Here is a 23,000-nt window from a genome sequence, read left to right as displayed (position 1 = left end):
TTTGGAGCGCTTGAAAGTTACAAGTATTCTTGCTTTGACACATCAGCTAAGTAAGACAGGTGTTGACAACATATATAATATAGTAGTGGTACATGGGAAAAACTGCGCTCATTTTTGTATATATTTAAGAGAAGTACATGTATAAAACTCAACAGTATTGGTGCATTTTAAGACATTGATACAAATAGGAAACATGAAGCTCTGTCCTTTGTCGGTTAGTTTAGCAAGAGTGAGCTACGTATTGCTACCGGTGCACAAGAAGCTGTCACTGTTTACACAGCCCAAATGTCGTAGCATAATGTAGAGTACTGTGCTAACAGAAGACCTCCCTGTTAGCTATAGGTTTATATGGGAAGGTTCTGCAACGTGATCACTAACAGCAGGGTTGTTTGAAATAAGGGGAACAACAACATTTTTATAGCATTTGCGAGGTTCAGCGTTCCCGTTTACTATCTCGTTGCTATATATAGCTCTATTAGTGAATTGGGGTGAGTTTGTTGTGTGGTGAGAGCCTGCCCGATTGTTGTGTGAGTGGTGATGCCGCATACTTGTAGTGTCGGAATGCAGTGTGGGTGATTTGTATAATCGCGGCTAGAGTGTGTGCCCTTCCCTCTGGAGAGAGTAACGCGATCAGTGCGGCAGATGGAAGTGCGGAAGGGGTGGGGGGGAGAGAGAGAGTCTGATATGTTTGCAATGAGTACCTGGATGGTGTTATTATGTGGTCTGTGTCGTATATGTGTGTGTTGGAGGCACAGCAAGTGCGGGTTAAAACAAGTATAACAATTAGATCATTCAGAGTCCTGAACTATGGAAAAAGTAAAGTAAAAAAAAAAAAAAAAATAAGTCCAACATTTGACCATGCGGTCGGTAATATCGGTAACTTGAGAACGATTTATACAGTTCGTACAGTCCCTGGCAGTGTGGAGGCATTTGGGTAGGTGCTCAGCCTCCGCTGGGACCCTTCCACCTCTTGGTCAAGTCCCGAATCCTACGGATGCGGTGGGTCCTGTCGCTCGAGGCACGAACTCTCGGATCGTGGTTAGGTCAACCTGTGTCAGGCTGCTGCTTTCAGGTGTAGCAGTAAGGGGGAGTCCCAGCGACCGTAGGTGGTCTTCTAGCTCCTGATAGGTTTCCGCGCGGAGGGTAGTGTCCCGGGCTGTTATCAGCACCGTGCGGGAGGGACCCCAGCGATATGGCACCTCTTTGGCTCTCAGCTGCTGAAGTAGCGGTCTCATGGATTGGCGCCACAGGAGTGTGTTCCTGGACAGGTCCGGGAAAAGGAGCAGCGAAGCGCCTTCGAAGGGAATGGGCGTTTTACCCCTCACCGCAGCCTGCAGCAGGGCCTTGTCCTGTAGAGAGCTGAAGCGGATGATGAGGTCCGGAGAAGTGGAGGCTGGTGCGTTTGGCGGCTTGGGGAGCCTGAACATACCATCAATTCTGACTGATTTGGCCTGTTTTGGAGGTAGATGGGCCGCCATGAATCTCCTGACGAAGTGAGGTAGGTCTGATAGCCCCACTTGTTCCGGCACTCCCCTGAGTTTCAAATTGTGCCTGCGCCTCTGGTCCTCCATGTTGTCGAGTCTGCGGTCGGTCTTTAGCCGGTGTTGGTTTAAGGCTGCCAGCTCTGTCTCCACCGCAGTGAGCCGGTTAGCGTGTTTGCTCTGGGTAGTGTCGAGCTGGGCCAATTTGGCAGTAGTGTGTTCCACTGCCTTTTTGAGGGGGGCTAGGTCGTCCGCCAAATTCGCGCGGAGTTCCGCCAGCATCGCCTTGATTTGCGCGGCGGTGACCGGGTCTCGGTCTGTGGTGGTCCCCAGTGGGGCTTGGCACTGCTTCATAGCCGGAGTGGTCTGTACACTTGGGGCAATTGCCATGTCGTCCGACGAGTAAGAGGAGCAGTCGTCCGCCAGCGCCATTTTGTCCCATGCTGTTCTCTGTGAGCTTCGGAAAAGTTCTCCAATGTCTCGGCCCGGTGGACTCTTATCAGGTCTAGATTTCTTGTTTTTGCGACCCATTCTGGTTCCTGCAGTCAGGGTGTCGTTTTTTGTAAGGTAAGCAGGTCTTTTTTTTTAACAGAATTCAGCCGTTTTTGGTCAATTTTGAGCGGAGCTCTGAGGGATTGCTGCCATCCAGGTTCGCTGCTCGGCTCCGCCCCCAGGGTATGTAACTTTTGAGGGGGTTTCGTGTGTTTTACGGGTATTTTGGGAGTTTTGTAAAATGTGTGTTTTTGTGTCTGTAGATAATTGAGTTAATATAGTACTTGACTCAATTATCTCCCAGGTACAGAGGAAGGATTGACCTAGATTGTATGGGAGTGTCTTGGATCTAAAAGCCAATGTGATTGTTCATTTGTTTCTACTGTGGTTTACTCTCAGGTCCAGGGGGAAGTGCCCCTTTCATGGGGACTGTCAAAAAAGGCCAGTTGTGGTCCCATTAAATCCCCTCCGATATGCTTTTTTTTTTTCTAAAGAAAACAAACACAGATTTCATTGTCTTTCTTCATAATTAATTATCAACTTGTCTCTGCACTTTTTCTAGTTTCACAATATCATTATTTTAACCCCTTAAGGACCAAACTTCTGGAATAAAAGGGAATCATGACATGTCACACATGTCATGTGTCCTTAAGGGGTTAAATTGGTGACCAAAATTCAAGGTTTGGGTCTTTCCATAGATTTAGAAAAGGGCAAGATTAGTTTTGTTATCTATTGTTATCTATCGTTGTTCCTAAGTCCTTTTCATTTGATGTTATCCCTAACTCTACCCAATTTAATGGATAAGTGGTTTGTGAGTTCCTTATCTGAAAAATGCATGACTTTACATCTATCTGTAATTACAACTATTCTTTGCGCTCTATCTTTATGCCAATATTCCATCAAAGAACATGATGTTTCACTAACTGATTTCAGGTTTAATGGTAACCTTTTGCGTGGAGCTATATCAAATGCATTGGCAAATAGATTAAATACACTGGAACACCCTGATCTATGTTTACACTAATTTCTGCATAGAACGCAATTAGGTTATTTTGGCATGACATGTCTTTCATAAAACCATGATGACAATAATATTTGTGTTCAAAATTAATTCTTAAATATTAAGAGTCGGGCAACTATAGGCCAATAAGCCTTACATCAGTAGTGGGGAAAGTGATGGAAACCATGTTAAAGGATAGGATTGTTGAACATCTAAAAACACATGGATTTCAAGATCAGAGAAAACATGGATTTACTTTAGGGAGATCATGCCAAACTAATCTAATTGATTTTTATTTATTGGGTAACTAAAATAATAGACCAGGGTGGTGCAGTAGACAGTGTCAAAAGCCTTACTGAAATTTAAGATTTTTACTCCTACATAGCCGAACTCATAACATTGGAGAATATTTTCAATTTGATTATTTTGACCTAAAATTAGAAAATCACTTTGAATTTGGGACACACTTTAGGGCTTAACCATGGAAGAATGTTGCAAGCTTCTGATGTGGGATCATTCTAAATATAATACCTAAGAGGGTACAAGACTATGGCGGTCGACCAGTCAGCTCTTAAAAATAGCACAAATGACCTGGCCACCACAGCCATAGACCATCAGAACTTGTGAGACCTGTGCCTTCTCACTCCCCAAGCAAAATTATCTTTAGAGATGCAACTCCCTTGCTTAATAATAAATTAGCCGTGAGTTATTTAATCATGAATTGTCAGATTTTTTAAAAATTCTGTCCATTATCCCTTTTTAACTGAAAAAAGAAGGGTTTATTCCCTTAACAGTGAATGGTGGGGGAACTGAATCTCACTCATACCAAGCTATATCATGTCATAAAGAAAACTCAGAGGGTACAAAAACCTCGCTTTTTGTTAATAGTTTTGTGTCAGTAAATTGTGAATAACTATTTAAGAACTAACCTTGAATTGTGGTGCTGGAAAAATATTTATTTTGGATACCCGGGAGACTTTTTTCCAGCTTAATTCTATTTTGAAAATGTTGACATATTGGTACACATCCCTTGGGATAATTTCCTGAACTCCACATTTCAGGAAAAAAACTCACATTTATCTTCATTTAAAAAATAAATTCTACAAACCATTTACTAATGTTTCTAATGAGCTTCCCAAATGATCTAAGCTGGTGTCAAAAGAAGCCTGATTTGCCTTAATTAACCTTATGCTTAATGAAGATGCAAACAATTTTCTGAATCAGTCCTGAAATAAATCGAAAATACAGGGAGTGCAGAATTATTAGGCAAATGAGTATTTTGACCACATCATCCTCTTTATGCATGTTGTCTTACTCCAAGCTGTATAGGCTCGAAAGCCTACTACCAATTAAGCATATTAGGTGATGTGCATATGTAATGAGAAGGGGTGTAGTCTAATGACATCAACACCCTATATCAGGTGTGCATAGTTATTAGGCAACTTCCTTTCCTTTGGCAAAATGGGTCAAAAGAAGGACTTGACAGGCTCAGAAAAGTCAAAAATAGTGAGATATCTTGCAGAGGGATGCAGCACTCTTAAAATTGCAAAGCTTCTGAAGCGTGATCATCGAACAATCAAGCGTTTCATTCAAAATAGTCAACAGGGTCGCAAGAAGCGTGTGGAAAAACCAAGGTGCAAAATAACTGCCCATGAACTGAGAAAAGTCAAGCGTGCAGCTGCCAAGATGCCACTTGCCACCAGTTTGGCCATATTTCAGAGCTGCAACATCACTGGAGTGCCCAAAAGCACAAGGTGTGCAATACTCAGAGACATGGCCAAGGTAAGAAAGGCTGAAAGACGACCACCACTGAACAAGACACACAAGCTGAAACGTCAAGACTGGGCCAAGAAATATCTCAAGACTGATTTTTCTAAGGTTTTATGGACTGATGAAATGAGAGTGAGTCTTGATGGGCCAGATGGATGGGCCCGTGGCTGGATTGGTAAAGGGCAGAGAGCTCCAGTCCGACTCAGACGCCAGCAAGGTGGAGGTGGAGTACTGGTTTGGGCTGGTATCATCAAAGATGAGCTTGTGGGGCCTTTTCGGGTTGAGGATGGAGTCAAGCTCAACTCCCAGTCCTACTGCCAGTTTCTGGAATACACCTTCTTCAAGCAGTGGTACAGGAAGAAGTCTGCATCCTTCAAGAAAAACATTATTTTCATGCAGGACAATGCTCCATCACACGCGTCCAAGTACTCCACAGCGTGGCTGGCAAGAAAGGGTATAAAAGAAGAAAATCTAATGACATGGCCTCCTTGTTCACCTGATCTGAACCCCATTGAGAACCTGTGGTCCATCATCAAATGTGAGATTTACAAGGAGGGAAAACAGTACACCTCTCTGAACAGTGTCTGGGAGGCTGTGGTTGCTTCTGCACGCAGGCTTTTGAGTGTCCTTGCAAAGAAAGGTGGCTATATTGGTCACTGATTTGTTTTTGTTTTGTTTTTGAATGTCAGAAATGTATATTTGTGAATGTTGAGATGTTATATTGGTTTCACTGGTAAAAATAAATAATTGAAATGATATATTTGTTTTTTGTTAAGTTGCCTAATAATTATGCACAGTAATAGTCGCCTGCACACACAGATATCACCCTAAAATAGCTAAAACTAAAAACAAACTAAAAACTACTTCCAAAAATATTCAGCTTTGATATTAATGAGTTTTTTGGGTTCATTGAGAACATGGTTGTTGTTCAATAATAAAATTAATCCTCAAAAATACAACTTGCCTAACAATTCTGCACTCCCTGTAGGAACTGATGTGTACATATACATAGCAATAATACATCTAAATAAAATTACCTTTTAGATTAGAACCTTGGAGGTAGGGGAACACACCGATTATCCCATACTGAGAGATAAAATGTTAGGGTTAATAAATTCACTGAGCTGGAAACTGCCCACCGTTCCATCGTTTTGGATTAAGGTGAAAAGAGTGAAAGAGGGATCGTTACATCCCCTCGGCTTTAAAACAAAAATGGGAAAGTGACTGCTCAGTATCCATTCAATGTAAAGACTGGAGGTTAGCATTTACTAAGCTAACAAAAAATGTGTGCATTGTCTTAATAACCGTATGTCACACGTAGAAATTTTATATAGCTGGTATATGGTTCCTACCAGATTATTCAAAATATCTCCTACAAATGCTTCTGTATGTTGGAGATGTCTACAACATGACGGAACTATTGGGACATATTTGGTGGAGATGTTCTAGGATTAACTAGTTTAGTCTTTGACACATCAGAGAACTAACGGGGGCCATAATGGATAATAAAATCTGAGATTGCCCGGTTCCATCTTAATTGGCAGAAGAATTAAAAAAAAAATCTTAAGTACATACTGCTTCATGGCGGCAAAGGTAATAATCGCAAGATATTGGAAAACTCAAACTCTTGTCCCATCCAAAGATCATCTCATAAACCAACTGACATTTCACTTGGAGATGGAGAAGGGCATACATTTGATCAACCCCTATGTAAACAAATATCAATAATTAATTTGGTTAAGACTTTATAATTTAAGACCAGGTACTAGGCAAGTTCCATATTTGCATTTACCACACCATAATAAATGAGAATGGGCGGACGTGGCTCCATAGCCGTGATGTTGAATGTTGTTGGCTTTTTTTTTTGTGTATGTAATGTCAATATGCTCGGTCCTCGTTTATATGACATCATTTCTACTAATGTGTATCACATTTATATTTATTTTTGTCTTTTTTTTGTAAGAAATTCTGTAAAATAAAAATTATTAGAAAAAAGAAAAACAGCAGGGTCTTCAAAGGGACACTCTGAACCTATAAATCACTTTAGCTTGCTGAAATGCTTTATTTGTGAAGAGTGTGTCTACTTTTTTTAATTTAACAAAAAGTGCCGATTTAAATAGAAATTGGTACTTTTGTAAATTTACCTGGCTACACCCCCTGGCTGTCAATCGGTCGAGGGCTCTACAGATTTGTATTCCTAACACTATAGATTCCCTTTAACAATTTTGAGCAGTTGGGGACATAAAAGGTTACAGTATCTCAAAATATGGCTTTATTAGATCTATGCCAGAGAGAAAACTAAGATATTAACCTGTTAATGAATCTGTAATGAATATTAGGACGTTCCTAATTACTGTGTTAACACAGTAAAGGAGTTTAAGCATGCATGGGATAGGCATAAGGCTATCCTAACTATAAGATAAGGCCAGGGACTAATTTTAAAAGAAGAAAAACTACCAAAACAAGAGGACATGGTCTTGAATTAGAGGCACAAAGGTTTAAAAATAATATCAGGAAGTATTACTTTCCTGAGAGGGTAGTGGATGCATGGAATAGCCTTCCAGCTGAAGTGGTAGAGGTTAACACAGTAAAGGAGTTTAAGCATGCGTGGGATAGGCATAAGGCTATCCTAACTATAAGATAAGGCCAGGGACTAATGAAAGTATTTAGAAAACTGGGCAGACTAGATGGGCCGAATGGTTCTTATCTGCCGTCACATTCTGTGTTTCTATGTTTCTATGTTTCCTACACCCCGAAAAGTGTGCCTAACCAGATCTAGTTTCTAAACAGTCATGCAATATGCTAGATATGTTAACTTAACATATACAGTCTATGAATGGCAATCTCCATTAACCATATATTTAATAGATTGGAGATATGAGGAACCGAGAAAATGGGAATCCCTCTTACACTGTACCTGTGCGGGAAGAATTTAAAGGATTTCAAACTTTAAGAGACACTATAGGCACCAAAACTACTTGAGCTTAACAAAGCATTTTTGGTGTTTACCGTATTTATCGGCGTATAACACGCCCCGGCGTATAACACGCACCTTATTTTCAGAAGGAAATTCCAGGAAATTTCCACCCCTCCCATAGTATTCCACCCCCTCATCCCATAGTGTTCCCCCCCCTTTCCATAGTATTCTCCCCCCCTCCCATAGTATTCTCCCCCCCTCCCATAGTATTCTCCCCCCCTCCCATAGTGTTCTACCCCCTCCCATAGTGTTCTCCCCCCTCCCATAGTGTTCTCCCCCCTCCCATAGTGTTCCCCCCTCATCCCATAGTGTTCCCCCCCTTCCATAGTATGCTTCCCCCCCATAGTATTCTCCACCCCCTCCCATAGTGTCCCCCCCTTTCCATAGTATTCTTCCCCCCCTCCCATAGTATTCTCCACCCCCCATAGTGTGTCCCCCCTCCCATAGTGTCCCCCCCACCCTCCCATAGTGTCCCCCCCTCCCATAGTGCCCCCCCTCCCATAGTGTCCCCTAGTGCACTTTCCCTCTTGTCCCATATTTACTTACCTGTCTTGAAGCGTGGGCCGGCTTCACAGCGCGCACCGCGGTACTGGAACTTAAATTTCAGGTTCCGGTTTCCGGCGGGACTGAAAGGAAGTATGCACACAATTCCTTTCAGTCCCGCCGGAAACCGGAACCTGAAATTTAAGTTCCAGTACCGCGGTGAGCGCTGTGAAGCCGGCCCACGCTTCAAGACAGGTAAGTAAATATGGGATATCGGCGTATAACACGCACCCATGATTTTCCCCCTATTTTCAGGGAGAAAAAGTGCGTGTTATACGCCGATAAATACGGTATATTATGCCCTTGTAGTCTCACTGCTTAGTTCTCTGCCATTTAGGAGATAAATCACTTTGTTTATGCAGCCCTAGCCACACCTCCCTGCATGTGACATGCACAGCCTTCCTAAACACTTACTGTAAAGTGAGATCTAATGTTTAATCTTCCATAATTGCACAGTATGTTTAATTTAGAATTGGTTATCTCCTGCACTGTTAATAGCCTTATTGTCAGGATCGGGACAGGGATCCAACACGCAGAGTACAAAGAGTAGAGAGATACGTATACCGGACCTTAGAATGGCCGGACTTAACGTAAGAACTACGTATAGAATGGTCAGAGACAAGCCGAGGTCGAGGGAACGAGAAGACAGGTAAGCGAGAGACAAGCTGAGGTCAAAGGATAACAGAGAAGCAGGAGAGTAATAACAAAGCCGGGTCAGAACCAAAAGACAATCAGGATACAAGAGCACTGTGTGACTAGACTGGCTAGAACCACGACAGGGCAATGAGCAAATGCGGAAAGCTCCATTAAATACCCTGGCTCTAGAGAGTAATCACGCCTCCGACGAGTCCTGATTCGTGTTCCGGGCTTGAGTGGCAGGTCGGACTGGATTAGCGTCATGACGTTGGCTATTGAGCGTCGCGTCATAAAAGCAAGTAGCTCCCTCGCGGCCGGCGTGTAAACGACCGAGGGAACCGCGAGGAACGGGAGAAACGGACCTTCTGGAAGGAGAAACGTCTAAGTCTCTACCCCTCTCAGAGGTAGAGACTACAGGTACCCTGACAGTACCCCCCCTCTCAGAAACGCCCACCGGGCGGAAGGAACCGGGACGAGACGGAAAGCGGGAGTGAAAAGCCCTGCGAAGACGAGGAGCATGGACATCCTCCTGAGGTACCCAAGTCCTCTCCTCAGGACCATATCCTTTCCAGTCCACCAGGTATTGAACCCTCCCGCGGGAGATACCAGAGTCGACGATGGAGTCAATCTCGTACTCCTCCTGGCCCTCAACCTGAACAGAGTGAGGAGGTGAGACCTTGGAGGAGAATCTGTTACAGATTAACGGTTTCAGCAATGAAACATGAAAAGAATTAGGGATACGCAAAGCAGGAGGAAGCGCTAAGCGATACGCAACTGGATTAATTCGAGTCAGAATCCTGTAGGGCCCAATGTAGCGAGGAGCGAATTTCATAGAATGTACCTTCAAACGAATGTTTCTAGTGCTCAACCATACCCTATCCCCAGGCACAAAACTTGGAGCCGCCCTTCTGCGTTTATCAGCGTGTTTTTTATACAGTAAGGAATTATGTAGGAGAATTTGTCGAGTCTGATCCCACAATTTCCTCAGATTGGCAACATGAACATCAACCGACGGTAACCCCTGGGAAGAGGGGACCGAAGAAAGAATGGAAGGATGAAAGCCATAATTCATGAAAAAAGGGCTAGAGTGAGTTGAATCGCAAACGAGATTATTATGTGCGAACTCTGCCCAAGGAATCAGACCAACCCAATCGTCCTGGTGTTCAGAAACAAAACAACGCAGATATTGCTCAATCTTTTGATTGGTACGTTCAGCAGCTCCGTTAGACGTTCAGCAGCTCCGTCAGAAGAAAAATTCAATTTGATGCCTAGTTGAGAACAGAATGATCTCCAGAAACGTGAAACAAATTGGGAGCCTCTATCAGAAGTAATTTCAGAAGGGATCCCATGTAAGCGAAAAATTTCTCTTGCAAATATTTCCGCCAATTCAGGAGAAGTCGGAAGTTTAGGTAAAGGTACGAAATGTGCCATCTTGGTAAACCTATCAACCACCGTGAGGATAACAGTCTGTCTTTTAGAAGCAGGCAAATCTACAATAAAGTCCATAGCCAAACAGGTCCAAGGTTTGTCTGGAATCTCAAAGGAATGTAAAAGACCATATGGAAGCGAATGAGGTAGTTTGGTCTTAGTACAGACCTCACAAGCTCTGATGAAATCCTTAAAATCCCTCCGTAAAGAAGGCCACCAGAAATCCTTAGAGATCAAGGAATATGTTTTGCGAATGCCCGGATGACCAGCTACCTTACTCTCGTGAAGACACCGTAAGAGCTCCAGTTGGAGTTCAGGAGGAACGAAGTGTCTTGACGCAGGAGTCTGTCTAGGTGCCAGATGCTGCAACTTCATGATCTTGGCAAGCAGCGAAGAATGGATTTTGAGAGTTGTGTTAGCGATAATATTACACTTGGGTACTATAGAAGACAAAACCGGCTCCTATACAGCAGAAGGTTCATATTGACGAGACAAGGCATCGGCTTTAGAATTCTTAGAACCAGGTCTATATGTGAGTATGTAATTGAAGTGAGTGAGAAATATAGACCAACGAGCCTGCCTTGAGGATAATCGCTTAGCCTCCCCAATATAGGACAAGTTCTTATGATCCGTTAAGATGGTAACAGGATGCAAGGTCCCTTCCAATAAATGTCTCCACTCCTTTAAGGCCATGATAACCGCTAGAAGTTCCCTGTCACCAATGTCATATCTGCTCTCAGTACCGGACAATTTTTTGGAAAAATACCCACATGGATGTAATGGTTTATCCACACCTAACCTTTGGGACAGGATAGCACCTATCCCCGTCTCAGAAGCGTCAACTTCGAGTAGGAAGGGCAGAGTAGTATCAGGGTGAACTAAAATTGGTGTGGAAGCAAACAGTTCTTTGAGAGTCTTGAAAGCAAGGAGTGCTTCAGTAGACCAATTCTTAGTGTCAGCCCCCTGTCTGGTCATATTGGTGATAGGAGCAATAATTGAAGAGTATCCCTTAATGAAACGTCTATAGTAATTGGAGAAACCAATAAACCTCTGAATGGCCTTGAGACCCTTAGGTAAAGGCCAATCTAAAATGGACTGGAGTTTCTCCGGATCCATCTTAAACCCCTCCCCAGAAATTACGTAACCAAGAAAGTTTGTCTGGGATTGGTCAAAGCTACATTTCTCCAATTTACAGTACAAGCCGTGTTGAAGGAGTTTGTGCAAAACCCTTCTGACCTGTCCGTGGTGAGTCTCAATTTCTCTAGAATGTATAAGTATATCATCGAGGTATACAATAACACAGTCATGTTGAAATTCCCTGAGAACTTCATTAATTAGGTCCTGAAATACTGCCGGTGCATTACAGAGACCAAAGGGCATTACTGTATACTCATAGTGCCCATAACGAGTATTGAACGCAGTCATCCACTCGTGTCCTTGCTGAATTCTGACCAAGTTATATGCCCCTCTGAGATCTAACTTAGTGAAGATCTTGGAACCCTTTAATCGATCAAAGAGCTCAGTGATCAAGGGAATCGGATAGGCGTTTCTGATGGTAATTTTATTCAAACCTCAGTAGTCAATGCAAGGTCTCAAAGTACCATCCTTCTTTTTAACAAAAAAAAATGCAGCCCCAGCAGGGGAGGAGGACCTCCTAATGAATCCCTTGTCTAGGTTCTCACGAATATACTCCTCTAGAACTAAATTCTCTTTTGTAGACAAAGGGTATACATGACCCCTTGGAGGCATAGTACCAGGAAGTAAATTAATCTTACAGTCAAAGGACCTATGTGGAGGTAAAGTATCGGCCTTTCTTTTGTCAAATACCGCCCTTAAGTCCAGGTACAAGGACGGTATTTGTACTTCTGTAGAGTCGGTAGAATTAGTAGGTGTGTTAACTGTGCAAAGCGGTGAGACTCTCTTTAAACACTTCTCCTGACAATTCTGGCCCCATGAGACTATCTCCCCTAATTCCCAATCAATAATAGGATTATGTCTCTTAAGCCAGGAGTATCCCAGGACTATGGGAACAGAAGGAGATGAAATGAGTAATAGAGATGTCTCCTCCTCGTGTAGGATACCAGTAGTTAAATTAAGAGGTATGGTTTCACGAAAAATCACAGGCTCAACTAAAGGTCTACCATCTATGGCCTCAACGGCCAAGGGTGTGTCCCTTAACTGGGATGGGATAGTGTGTTTGGTGACAAAAACTTGGTCGATAAAGCTTTCAGCAGCTCCAGAGTCTATCAATGCCATAGTCTCTAGAGTTCCCTTCTCCCAAGTTAAGGAAACGGGTAATAGAAGCCTGTGATCTTTGTAATTATGAGTAGAGGACAAAATAGAAACACCCAAGGCCTGTCCTCTAGAGAAACTTAGGTGCGAGCGTTTCCCGGGCGATTGGGACAATTCAAACGTAAGTGACCTCTGACTCCACAGTACATACACAATCCCTCCCTTCTCCTGTACTGTCTCTCCTCCTCTGAGAGACGAGTATGGCCTATCTGCATAGGTTCTGGAAAAAGTGGTGTTTTGGCCTCAGGACTTTGAAAAGATGGAGCTAGTCTAAAAGAAGATCTACAGGTTCTATCTCGAGTGTTCTGCCTTTCTCTTAGACGTTCATCAATGCGAGAGATAAACTAAATTAAATCCTCCAAATTCTCAGGAAGCTCTCTAGTAGCTACCTCGTCAAGTATTACATCAGATAGTCCGTTTAGAAACACGTCTATATAAGCCTGTTCATTCCACTTAACCTCTGCCGCCAAAGACCTGAACTCTAGTGCGTAATCCACAAGTGTTCGGTTATCCTGTCTAAGGCGCAACAGTAATCTAGCTGCATTGACCTTTCTGCCAGGAGGGTCAAAAGTTATTTTAAAAGCAGCTACAAAGGCATTATAATTGTATACTAATGGATTCTTATTCTCCCACAACGGATTAGCCCATCTCAGAGCTTTCTCAACGAGTAAGGTGATAATAAATCACACTTTCGCTCTATCTGTAGGATAGGAGCGGGGTTGTAATTCGAAGTGGATACTTATTTGGTTTAAAAAACCACGACACCTCTCAGGAGATCCAGCATAACGTACAGGTGGGGTAATTCGGGAAGAAGCCCCTACAGTAGCTACCTCTAGACATGAATCCACAGGAGAAATAGAAGTATTACGCATCTCCTCTGGTGGATTATTAGGACGAGATAACAACGCCTGTAGCGCTAGTGCCATCTGATCCATTCTGTGTTCCATGGCGTCAAACCTTGGATCAGAAGAACCAAGCTGACTGTTTGTACCTGCAGGATCCATTGGCCCTGTCATAATGTCAGGATCGGGACAGGGATCCAACACGCAGAGTACAAAGAGTAGAGAGATACGTATACCGGACCTTAGAATGGCCGGACTTAACGTAAGAACTACGTATAGAATGGTCAGAGACAAGCCGAGGTCGAGGGAACGAGAAGACAGGTAAGCGAGAGACAAGCTGAGGTCAAAGGATAACAGAGAAGCAGGAGAGTAATAACAAAGCCGGGTCAGAACCAAAAGACAATCAGGATACAAGAGCACTGTGTGACTAGACTGGCTAGAACCACGACAGGGCAATGAGCAAATGCGGAAAGCTCCATTAAATACCCTGGCTCTAGAGAGTAATCACGCCTCCGACGAGTCCTGATTCGTGTTCCGGGCTTGAGTGGCAGGTCGGACTGGATTAGCGTCATGACGTCGGCTATTGAGCGTCGCGTCATAAAAGGAAGTAGCTCCCTCGCGGCCGGCGTGTAAACGACCGAGGGAACCACGAGGAACGGGAGAAACGGACCTTCTGGAAGGAGAAACGTCTAAGTCTCTACCCCTCTCAGAGGTAGAGACTACAGGTACCCTGACACTTATAGACAATGAAATAGCCTCCTGTGTGTAATTATTATTAATATTTATAAAGTGCCAACAAATTCTGCAGGGCTATACAACGGATAGACTAACAGACAAGTATTTGTAACCAGATGAGCTGGACGCACAGGAACAGATGGGGTTGAGGGCCTGCTCAAACAAGCTTACATGCTAGCGGGAGTGGGGTAAAGTGACATAAAAGGTAAGGATAGGGTAGAAAAGGAGGTTGCTAGAATAGTTTTCAATGAGGGCTTTTTTTTTTTTTGATGACACATTTGCAGGATAGGAAGCAAGGTGAGGGGAGGGAAACCTATTAATAAGTTAACTGATATGCTTTCCTGAAGTGAGTTTTCAAAGATTTATTGAAGGAATGGAGACTGGGTGAGAGTCAGCACTAGAGAAGTTTGGCGTCAGAGATGAGAGTACGAAAAGATAGATAGGAGCAGCATTATGTAGAGATTTGTAAGCAGTACCACAATTTTAAATTGAGCCCTATATCTTCTAGGGACTGACAGAGAGGCATGGTGTAGGCGGTGCTGGTGGACAGGAAGATGAACCTTGCCGCTCCTTTCAATATAGACCGTAATAGGGCCCGCAGGGAATGTGTAAGTCCACTGAGAAAATAATTGCAATAGTCAAGGCAAGAGAGGAGAGCGGCATGGACCAGCACTATTCGATTTACAGTGTAGGAGATAAAAAAGTTAACATGTGATTGAAAATAAAAACATTTTTTTCACGCATGCTGTGTGAGTCACAGCCAGGGGAGGTGCGGCTAGAATTGCATAAATAGGAACAAAAGTAATTTAACTCCTAAATGGCAAAGAAGTGAACAGCAAGACTGAAGGGGCATCAATAAGCAAAAGTTGTTTTGATGCCTGTAGTGTCCCTTTAAGGCCAAAGTAGCCGAAATAGGAAAATTGTTCCATTTCGACTACTGTGAACATACATTTGAAATTCACTTTGAATTCTCACTTAAATGAATACTAATGTTCAGTTTTCATACAATTTAATTATCCACACCCCACCACATGTGTCATCACCTGCCACTAAGGATAGTGCCCGGAGTGTTTTTTTTTAGCCAATCACCTCCCATATACGTGGATTGAAGTTGCATTTTTTATTCATTTCACATGCAAATGGAATCCTATGCTTCTAACACTGAATGTGAATTCAAAATTGCAGTTTGGGGACTTTTTGCTTGAGAAATTGTTATACGTTGAGCTCATACAGGGTATTCTACACCCAATGTGCTCCACATGGGATATTCCAACAAATTCTCTAATCTGGACACACATATAGGATTTAGGGAATATATCAAGGGTTATGGGAATAGATACATAAAACATCTATTATAAAATGTTAATTTAATATATTTTATTTGCTATCAATGTATAAACCAATGAAAACAATAGACCTATTACTAAAAAGATAAAATATACAAAATCATTTTATTCCCCCGCTCCCACGCCAGACAGGACTGTATGCTTTCTATAAAGCAAACATACTTTGCCCATCCCTGTCTTATCTACAGTAACTGACAGCTAGAATTACCTTAAGGCATGATAGCTATGAAAAGGTGGAGCAATTTGAAGATAAACTAACTTCTCCAAGGTTTCAGCCCTATATACACACACACAGGTCAATGCACTATGGGACTGCAGTAAAAACATGTTTTATTTCTAATAATTTCCTTCCTTAACAGCCAGTACACATCCTATTGGGAAAATTTAATGTGTGGATAATGGGACTTGTAGTTCTGCAACAACTAAAGAAGGTACCCTTACTCTAAGATGGAAGGTCATGTGGCAACACGATTAAACTAATTTTTTTTAAATGTAATTAATATGATAAAATGAATACTATGTGTAGATTAAACGTACAAACAAAGAAGCAACAACAGTCAAAGATTTAACAGGCTTTTTGGAAATTCTGAAATACAAATTACGGTAACCATAGGGTTTCTTCAACCGAGGAAACACAGTGTAATAACTTGGTTTCTGTGTTCAAGGGTGATTGAAATAGGTCTTTCTATGTATATATCTTCACTGGGCTAAAGGCTGCCAGGTTAATATACGTCTATATTAACCAAAAGTACTAATGCGCAATCTGATGTTCTTTATGGTAGACAGCATAAGGGCCCTGAAGTAATTTAAACCAGACCCATTGTATAGAGCAGGTGTAGGCAACCTTCGCACTCTGTTGGATGTTGGAAACCACATCTCCCATGATGCTCTGCTAGCATTTTGGTTGTAAGAGCATTATTGGAGATATGGTCCACAACATCTGGAGTGTGAAAGTTGTCTACTGCTGGTATAGGTTCGGGCTAGTGCAGGGGTAGGCAACCTTCGGCTCTGCAGATGTTTTGGACTACACCTCCCATGATGCTTTGCCAGCATTATGTGTGTAAGAGCATTATGGGGGATGTAGTCCACAACATCTGTAGAGCCGAAGGTTGCCTATCCCTGGGCTAGTGTCAGTGTCCGGTTGTCTCTTCTACTGCATTTGAACATGTTTGACCAATACACATCATACCGTCCCTGTTTCGTTTGTGACTATATTGCTTCTGTTATGTATGTACATAGACAAATCTTGGAAATTGAATTGGAAGCGATGTTAGTCTATCATTTCATTCTTTGAAGTATCTTAAAAAAAACTCCCACAATTCTTTTTTTCTAATATGAATAAGGGGTGTCATCTCGATGGGATATATACCGTAGTGGCTGTTTTCAGTTATATTTAGGATTCCTTTATTCTTATTGGATTTTTAACACATAATTGAAATAATTCATATTTTGAAGCACTGTAGTTGCTTTACCTTTGTTACTGAAATATTTTTACACCTGTTAGGTCACAGAGATTTTTTTTTTTATAATCTGCATTTTTTCTTTATTTTTTTTGTTACTCTCGGGAAATAATCGAGGAGAGTGCCATAAATTTACACCCCTTTATTAATACATGGGCCAAATATAGTATGTCTGTAGGGCTTCATTTTGCCCCAGGCATATCCCAACAACACCTTTGTGGTAAAAACTTGAATGAGATTTTGGTATGTGGCAGGACATGCCCGATGTGACAGAATGTTCCCAAAAAAGACAGGATTTACCTAACAATGGGCAGTGCTACCACTAACCCACTCCCAATTCTTATCTCACATAAAGTCTAACTAAACCGGCCAGTGTTTACTTTACCTAATGGACAAACCCAGGAAACAATCTAAAATTGATACAAAAATGGTATGACAGCCACAAGTATTCCCCCAACATCTCTGCAATTACCATTGTTGCATTAAACAAAAAATAACCTATCATTTCCAAACAGCAGCATTTGTTTAATTGCAGCACCCAGTGTAGCTCACAGTGTCTTGCTTACTGTGTAACCATCACTATCAGATTAAATTCACATATTAATAATTTGATTCATGAGAGCACATTGCAAGTACCAGAACATATCACTGATAGGAAGGCGTGAGCACTGCTATTAAAAAAAAAAAAAAAATACAAAAAGATTTAAAAAAGGACATTTAATATATAAAAATAAGAGTAAAATATGTCTGCAGAAAATGATTAAATATATATTAAAAAAACATACAGTTTATGATCAGATAAAGGGTAACAGAATGCAATGGTCAGTGTAATGATACAATATTGACATCTATCAACATCCCAGTATCCTTTAACTATCTGAGTGCCATCACCTTCTCCGTCCTGTGGAATGACCAGATATAAGGTAGCACTTACTGTGATAGAATTGTTGAATGAGGCAGATTGTGAAGAAGCATGCACGTTTCCATGGTATTAGATTCTTCATGGGAATAGAGGATTCCAGTCATACATCTCAGGTTTCCAGAGACCTGCTCCTGTCATATGTCATGATGATGGGGAATTTAAATCCTTGTCCATGGCTGGGAAATAGACAGATCCCAATAGCCAGCTGTGTGGACAGCCTTGTCATGCAGACAGATCACTTAGTGCACACACTGCATTCACACTACCTGTGCCTTGCAGCTTTTTATATTTGCATCTGATGGGCTTGTTAGACAGAGGCTCTGGTTTAACCAGTTTTCACAGGGCACATCCCTTTTAAAAGAAACACAAGCCCACAGAGCAAAAAGCACCAGAGCTGTTTGCAGCACATGCTCTCATATTGATTTATGGTTTTATTGGCTGAAGCACAAATAAGTACAAAGAAAACCTACAATCAGTTGGATACATGCCAGTAAGAAATGCTTAATGGCCTCTTGCTGAGGCAGTGTAAATCCATTTACAGGAGAAATGTACCTTGCCCCATGGCCTCCTGCTATACACTCTGCATAGGGAATGTGATGACATCATTTTGGCAATTTTTGTAATATTAATTGTGAGTCTGAAAAAAAAAGCTTTTTTTTTTGTTCCCTCTACAATGTGTAGACATTAAAATTTAGCATTGTTATTCAAATGCTGTAACAGTGGCGTCTTAAAACAAACTATACTATAGGTCACAGGCAATCTGTACAGCGCTGAGTACACTGTTGCACCAAATATGCAACGAAGCAGGGTACAGCAATGCGGCATGTGCAGTAGGTTTACGTGTTGTTAAGGAGCTAAAGTAGGGGATTAGCATGTTTTGTGTAGTGTAGCTTTGGAGGGGGTGGGGGGTCTTAAGGCTATTGGGTGCTGTGCTACTCCCATCACTCTAGGGCAGGTACCTCTAACACTAACACCTCTAACACTAAGTCTTTTGTACCATTAGTTCCCTAACCCTAAGTCCCCACTAACCCAAAACACTCTTATCTCCAACTGTGAATAACCTTCACCTCCACCTTATATCTACCTACACCATTGGGAACTGGACCTTTATTAACATTAAACTATACCTATTCAGCGACATAGGGCACAAAAAATAACATTAAACTAAAAATAGAGAGAGACCCACAATCACAGGGATACTGTAGACACCAAGACTGATTTAGCCTTGATCAATATATAGATCATGCCCCTGCTCACTGCTGAATTTTACGTCATTTAGGAGTTAAATAATTTTGTTTATGCATCCCTAGTCACACCTCCCTGCATCTGACTTGCACAGGCTTCCAAAACACTTCCAGCATTGAGAGATCTACTGTTTACTGCACATTCTGTTTACTTTAGAATTTCGTATCTCCTGCTCTGTTGATAGCCTTCTAGACCCTGTACAGCCTCCTGTGTGTGATTAGAGTTCAATTTACAGTCCAGAAGAAAATTAAATATATATACATATATATTTAACATTTAAAATCTGATTTAAAATGAAGCAATTTTTTTCATGTAGGCTGTTTGAGTCACAGTCAGAGGAGGTGTGGCTAGGGCTGTTTAAACAGAAGCAAAGGTGATTTAGCTCCTAAATGGCAGAGAATTGAGCAGTGAGACTGCAGGAGCATGATCTACACACTAAAACTGCTTCATACTGCTACAAATCTGTATTCCTAACGCAATAGTATTCTTGTCCTTATTCTTTTTCAGCTCCCCAAAACGTTCGCTATAAAATGTAAATAACAAAAAAAGGAAACAAGGTTTGCCCAGACCAAAGTGTACTGAAAACTGTTTTAAAAATTAACTTTTAATAACTATAGTTTAAAATCAGTAATAGTGAGGAAGTGAGTGGGAATTGTACAGACTCCCTTAAAGGAACTCTCCAGTGCAAGGAAAACAAACCGTTTTCCTGGCACTGCAGGTCCCCTCTCCCTCCCACCCCCCATCCCAAGTTGCTGAAGGGGTTAAAACCCCTTCAGTGACTTACCTGTATCCGGTGAGGGAGACTTATTGTACATGCGCGGCAACCGGCGTGAGAGACCTTATGCGCATGCGTGGCAATTTCGCGCACGCGCATTAGACCTCCCCATAGGAAAGCATTGAAAAATGCTTTCAATGCTTTCCTATGGGGATGTCAGTGACCCTGGAGGTTCTCACATAGCGTGAGGGCGTCCAGCGATGCTATAGCACACTTTTCCTGTGCTATAAACACGGAAGTGCCCTCTAGTGGCTGTCTAGTAGACAGCCACTAGAGGAGGAGTTAACCCTGCAATGTAATTATTGCAGTTTGTGAAAACTGCAATAATTACACTTGCAGGGTTAAGGGTAGTGGGGGTTGGCACCCAGACCACTCCAATGGTCAGAAGTGGTCTGGATGCCTGGAGTCCCTTTAAACAGCGGTACCTTAATAGGTGCAAGATAAAGCACAATGTTGTCTAAACCAACAATGTTGCAATGTGCTTCATAAAAAGAGAGAATTGTTGCTCTTGTTGGCACAGACTGGAAAAAGTGGGTCTCATGCAGCTTCACTTTAAGTTAAAGTTGTTTTGATGCCTATAGTATCCCTTTAACCCTGATAAAATAATGTATCTCTCATTACCACAACTTGACATACCATAGTACCCACGGATTGGCAAACAGACCACCATCCTTCTCCAACAAAGGAAATGTTTGGCCAGGAAACCCATGTTGGCTTGGTGAGTATCCCTCCTTTTCTAAAATATGGTGGGATGCAGGACAATCACACCAAGATGTTATTGGGAGGAGGTCTACGGATCTGCTATGGGGCCCAAATATGCCCATTCTACATATTAAAGGACCAGGGGATGTACTGTTTCCAAACACCCAGGCCTGATTAATGTGACCTTATTATTATAACTACAGGAGATGCCCAGTGGTTTAGGGTGTAAGTGCTCCCTATATAACTTCTACTTTAGGACATCTAGCCCCTAACTACCTAAAGTAGTTTTCCTTCTGGATAAATGAAATGGTATAGAATGGTAAAAACAAAATACAAATCTCTACCTAGCACCGTTATCACAAATAAGTATTATAAAATAGTTGTTTTTAATAACTATGCCCAAATAACTAAACTCTGAAAAAAGCTCCAGAATAAAGCCCTTGTATCCTCTACTTCTACCCATAGAAATAAGCATGTTAAAACGGTTAAAAAACAATGTTTATCCCTGCATTACGCATGCATAACTCATACACAAAAAAAGCCCAATTTTCAAATATCTGATTTACACTCCGTTCTACTCCGAGTAGTAAATTTCACTGATTAAGCATACAAAGATTTGTTATTATATATTAGTTAATCTCGCAGACTGATATTTACGGTGATTATATATTAGTTAATCTCGCAGACTGATATTTACGATGATTAGTCATTATATATTAGTTAATCTCGCAGACTGATATTTACAGAGATTGGTCATTATATATTAGTTAATCTCGCAGACTGATATTTACGGTGATTAGTCATTATATATTAGTTAATCTCGCAGACTGATATTTACGGTGATTAGTCATTATATATTAGTTAATCTCGCAGACTGATATTTACGGTGATTAGTCATTATATATTAGTTAATCTCGCAGACTGATATTTACAGAGATTGGTCATTATATATTAGTTAATCTCGCAGACTGATATTTACAGAGATTGGTCATTATATATTACCGTAGTTAATCTCGCAGACTGATATTTACAGAGATTGGTCATTATGTATTAGTTAATCTCGCAGACTGATATTTACAGAGATTGGTCATTATATATTAGTTAATCTCGCAGACTGATATTTACAGAGATTGGTCATTATATATTAGTTAATCTCGCAGACTGATATTTACAGTGATTGGTCATTATATATTAGTTAATCTCGCAGACTGATATTTACAGAGATTGGTCATTATATATTAGTTAATCTCGCAGACTGATATTTACAAAGATTGGTCATTATAATATATACCGTAGTAGTAAATGTCGCAGACTGAGTGAGTGGTGATTGTAAATAGTAGAAAATCTTGCAGACTGAGCATATGGCGAGCAGTCATTTTATAAGGTTATCAGAGTAACTAGATTAGTAAGTAGCTCTCTACTTTGTCATCACATATCCCAAACCTTATTTGGACACGGACTCTATATGGTGTCCAGAATATTTCTGTGCCAAACATATAGTGGACTATTATAGCCTTTCCTCTGTTTGCAAAGAGCTTTTAGACAAAGTGCTTTTACAAGATGGAGTATCAGAAGAAACAGCTACACAGGAAATCATACATACAAACACATAACTAGACATCACGATACCGTAAAAAAATAAATGAGCACCTAGACAAAATCCTACACTTAGTAGGGCCATACAGAGGGCCCTTGGAGCCTTTTGTAGGCTGTGTACCAGAATTAAAACTGACCTTTTCAGAGTCATAGTATTAGTGCAGTTATTTGTGCTGTTTCCTTTTGTGGTGTTCACAAGACAAAGTAACCATACAAGTTTTACACATATATGGGATCAACCACACTATCAATCCAAAAAAGGGCTTGTCAGGTCGGACATTTTTAAAACTTTTGCATGACATCCCATGGACTCCAATATTAAGACATAGTGGCCTTGTGAAGACCTTTGTACCCCTTCCTCCACCCAAGGTACTATGGCGTGGTGCCAAAAATTATTATTATTATTATTATTATTTTTTAAATCAACTAGTTTAACACAGTTTCAAATATCCTTAATACAAATTCCATTGCATGAATGATGCCAAGGATGGCAGACCTGGATGTATAAAGACGAAGAAGATGGATTATTTATTATGATACTACTGAAATTAGCCAAATTAATACTAAATACACAAACAGGGACAGAAGGATTAAAACTACATATCAAGTAAAGAGATATGGACATTTAATAAAACCAATTCATAACAGTTTCTTTGTGTTTCGCACCCCACCCACCACTCACACATACTCCACAGCTGGATTCCTGAAAAGTATTTAAATGGTAAGAGATTCTCGTAGAGCAGGTATAGAAATATTAC

The 23,000-nt window shown here is 41.3% G+C and overlaps 1 protein-coding gene across 1 annotated transcript in view; it reads right to left on the bottom strand.

Annotated features, from left to right (window-relative positions):
* VSTM5 (V-set and transmembrane domain containing 5) overlaps window positions 1-18,223 on the bottom strand; it is a 32,556-nt gene extending 14,333 nt beyond the window's left edge. The window contains exon 1 of the mRNA XM_063430752.1: window positions 17,937-18,223. Coding sequence (XP_063286822.1) covers window positions 17,937-18,006 — 70 coding nt within the window. The 5' untranslated portion in view covers window positions 18,007-18,223. The remainder of the gene's footprint in view (window positions 1-17,936) is intronic.
* Between the last annotated feature and the right edge of the window lie 4,777 nt (window positions 18,224-23,000).

Source organism: Pelobates fuscus, chromosome 1 (genome assembly GCF_036172605.1).
Source record: "Pelobates fuscus isolate aPelFus1 chromosome 1, aPelFus1.pri, whole genome shotgun sequence".
NCBI lineage: Eukaryota > Metazoa > Chordata > Amphibia > Anura > Pelobatidae > Pelobates > Pelobates fuscus.
Note: the sequence above shows the minus strand (reverse complement) of the source record. Positions and strands in the feature narration are given on the sequence as shown.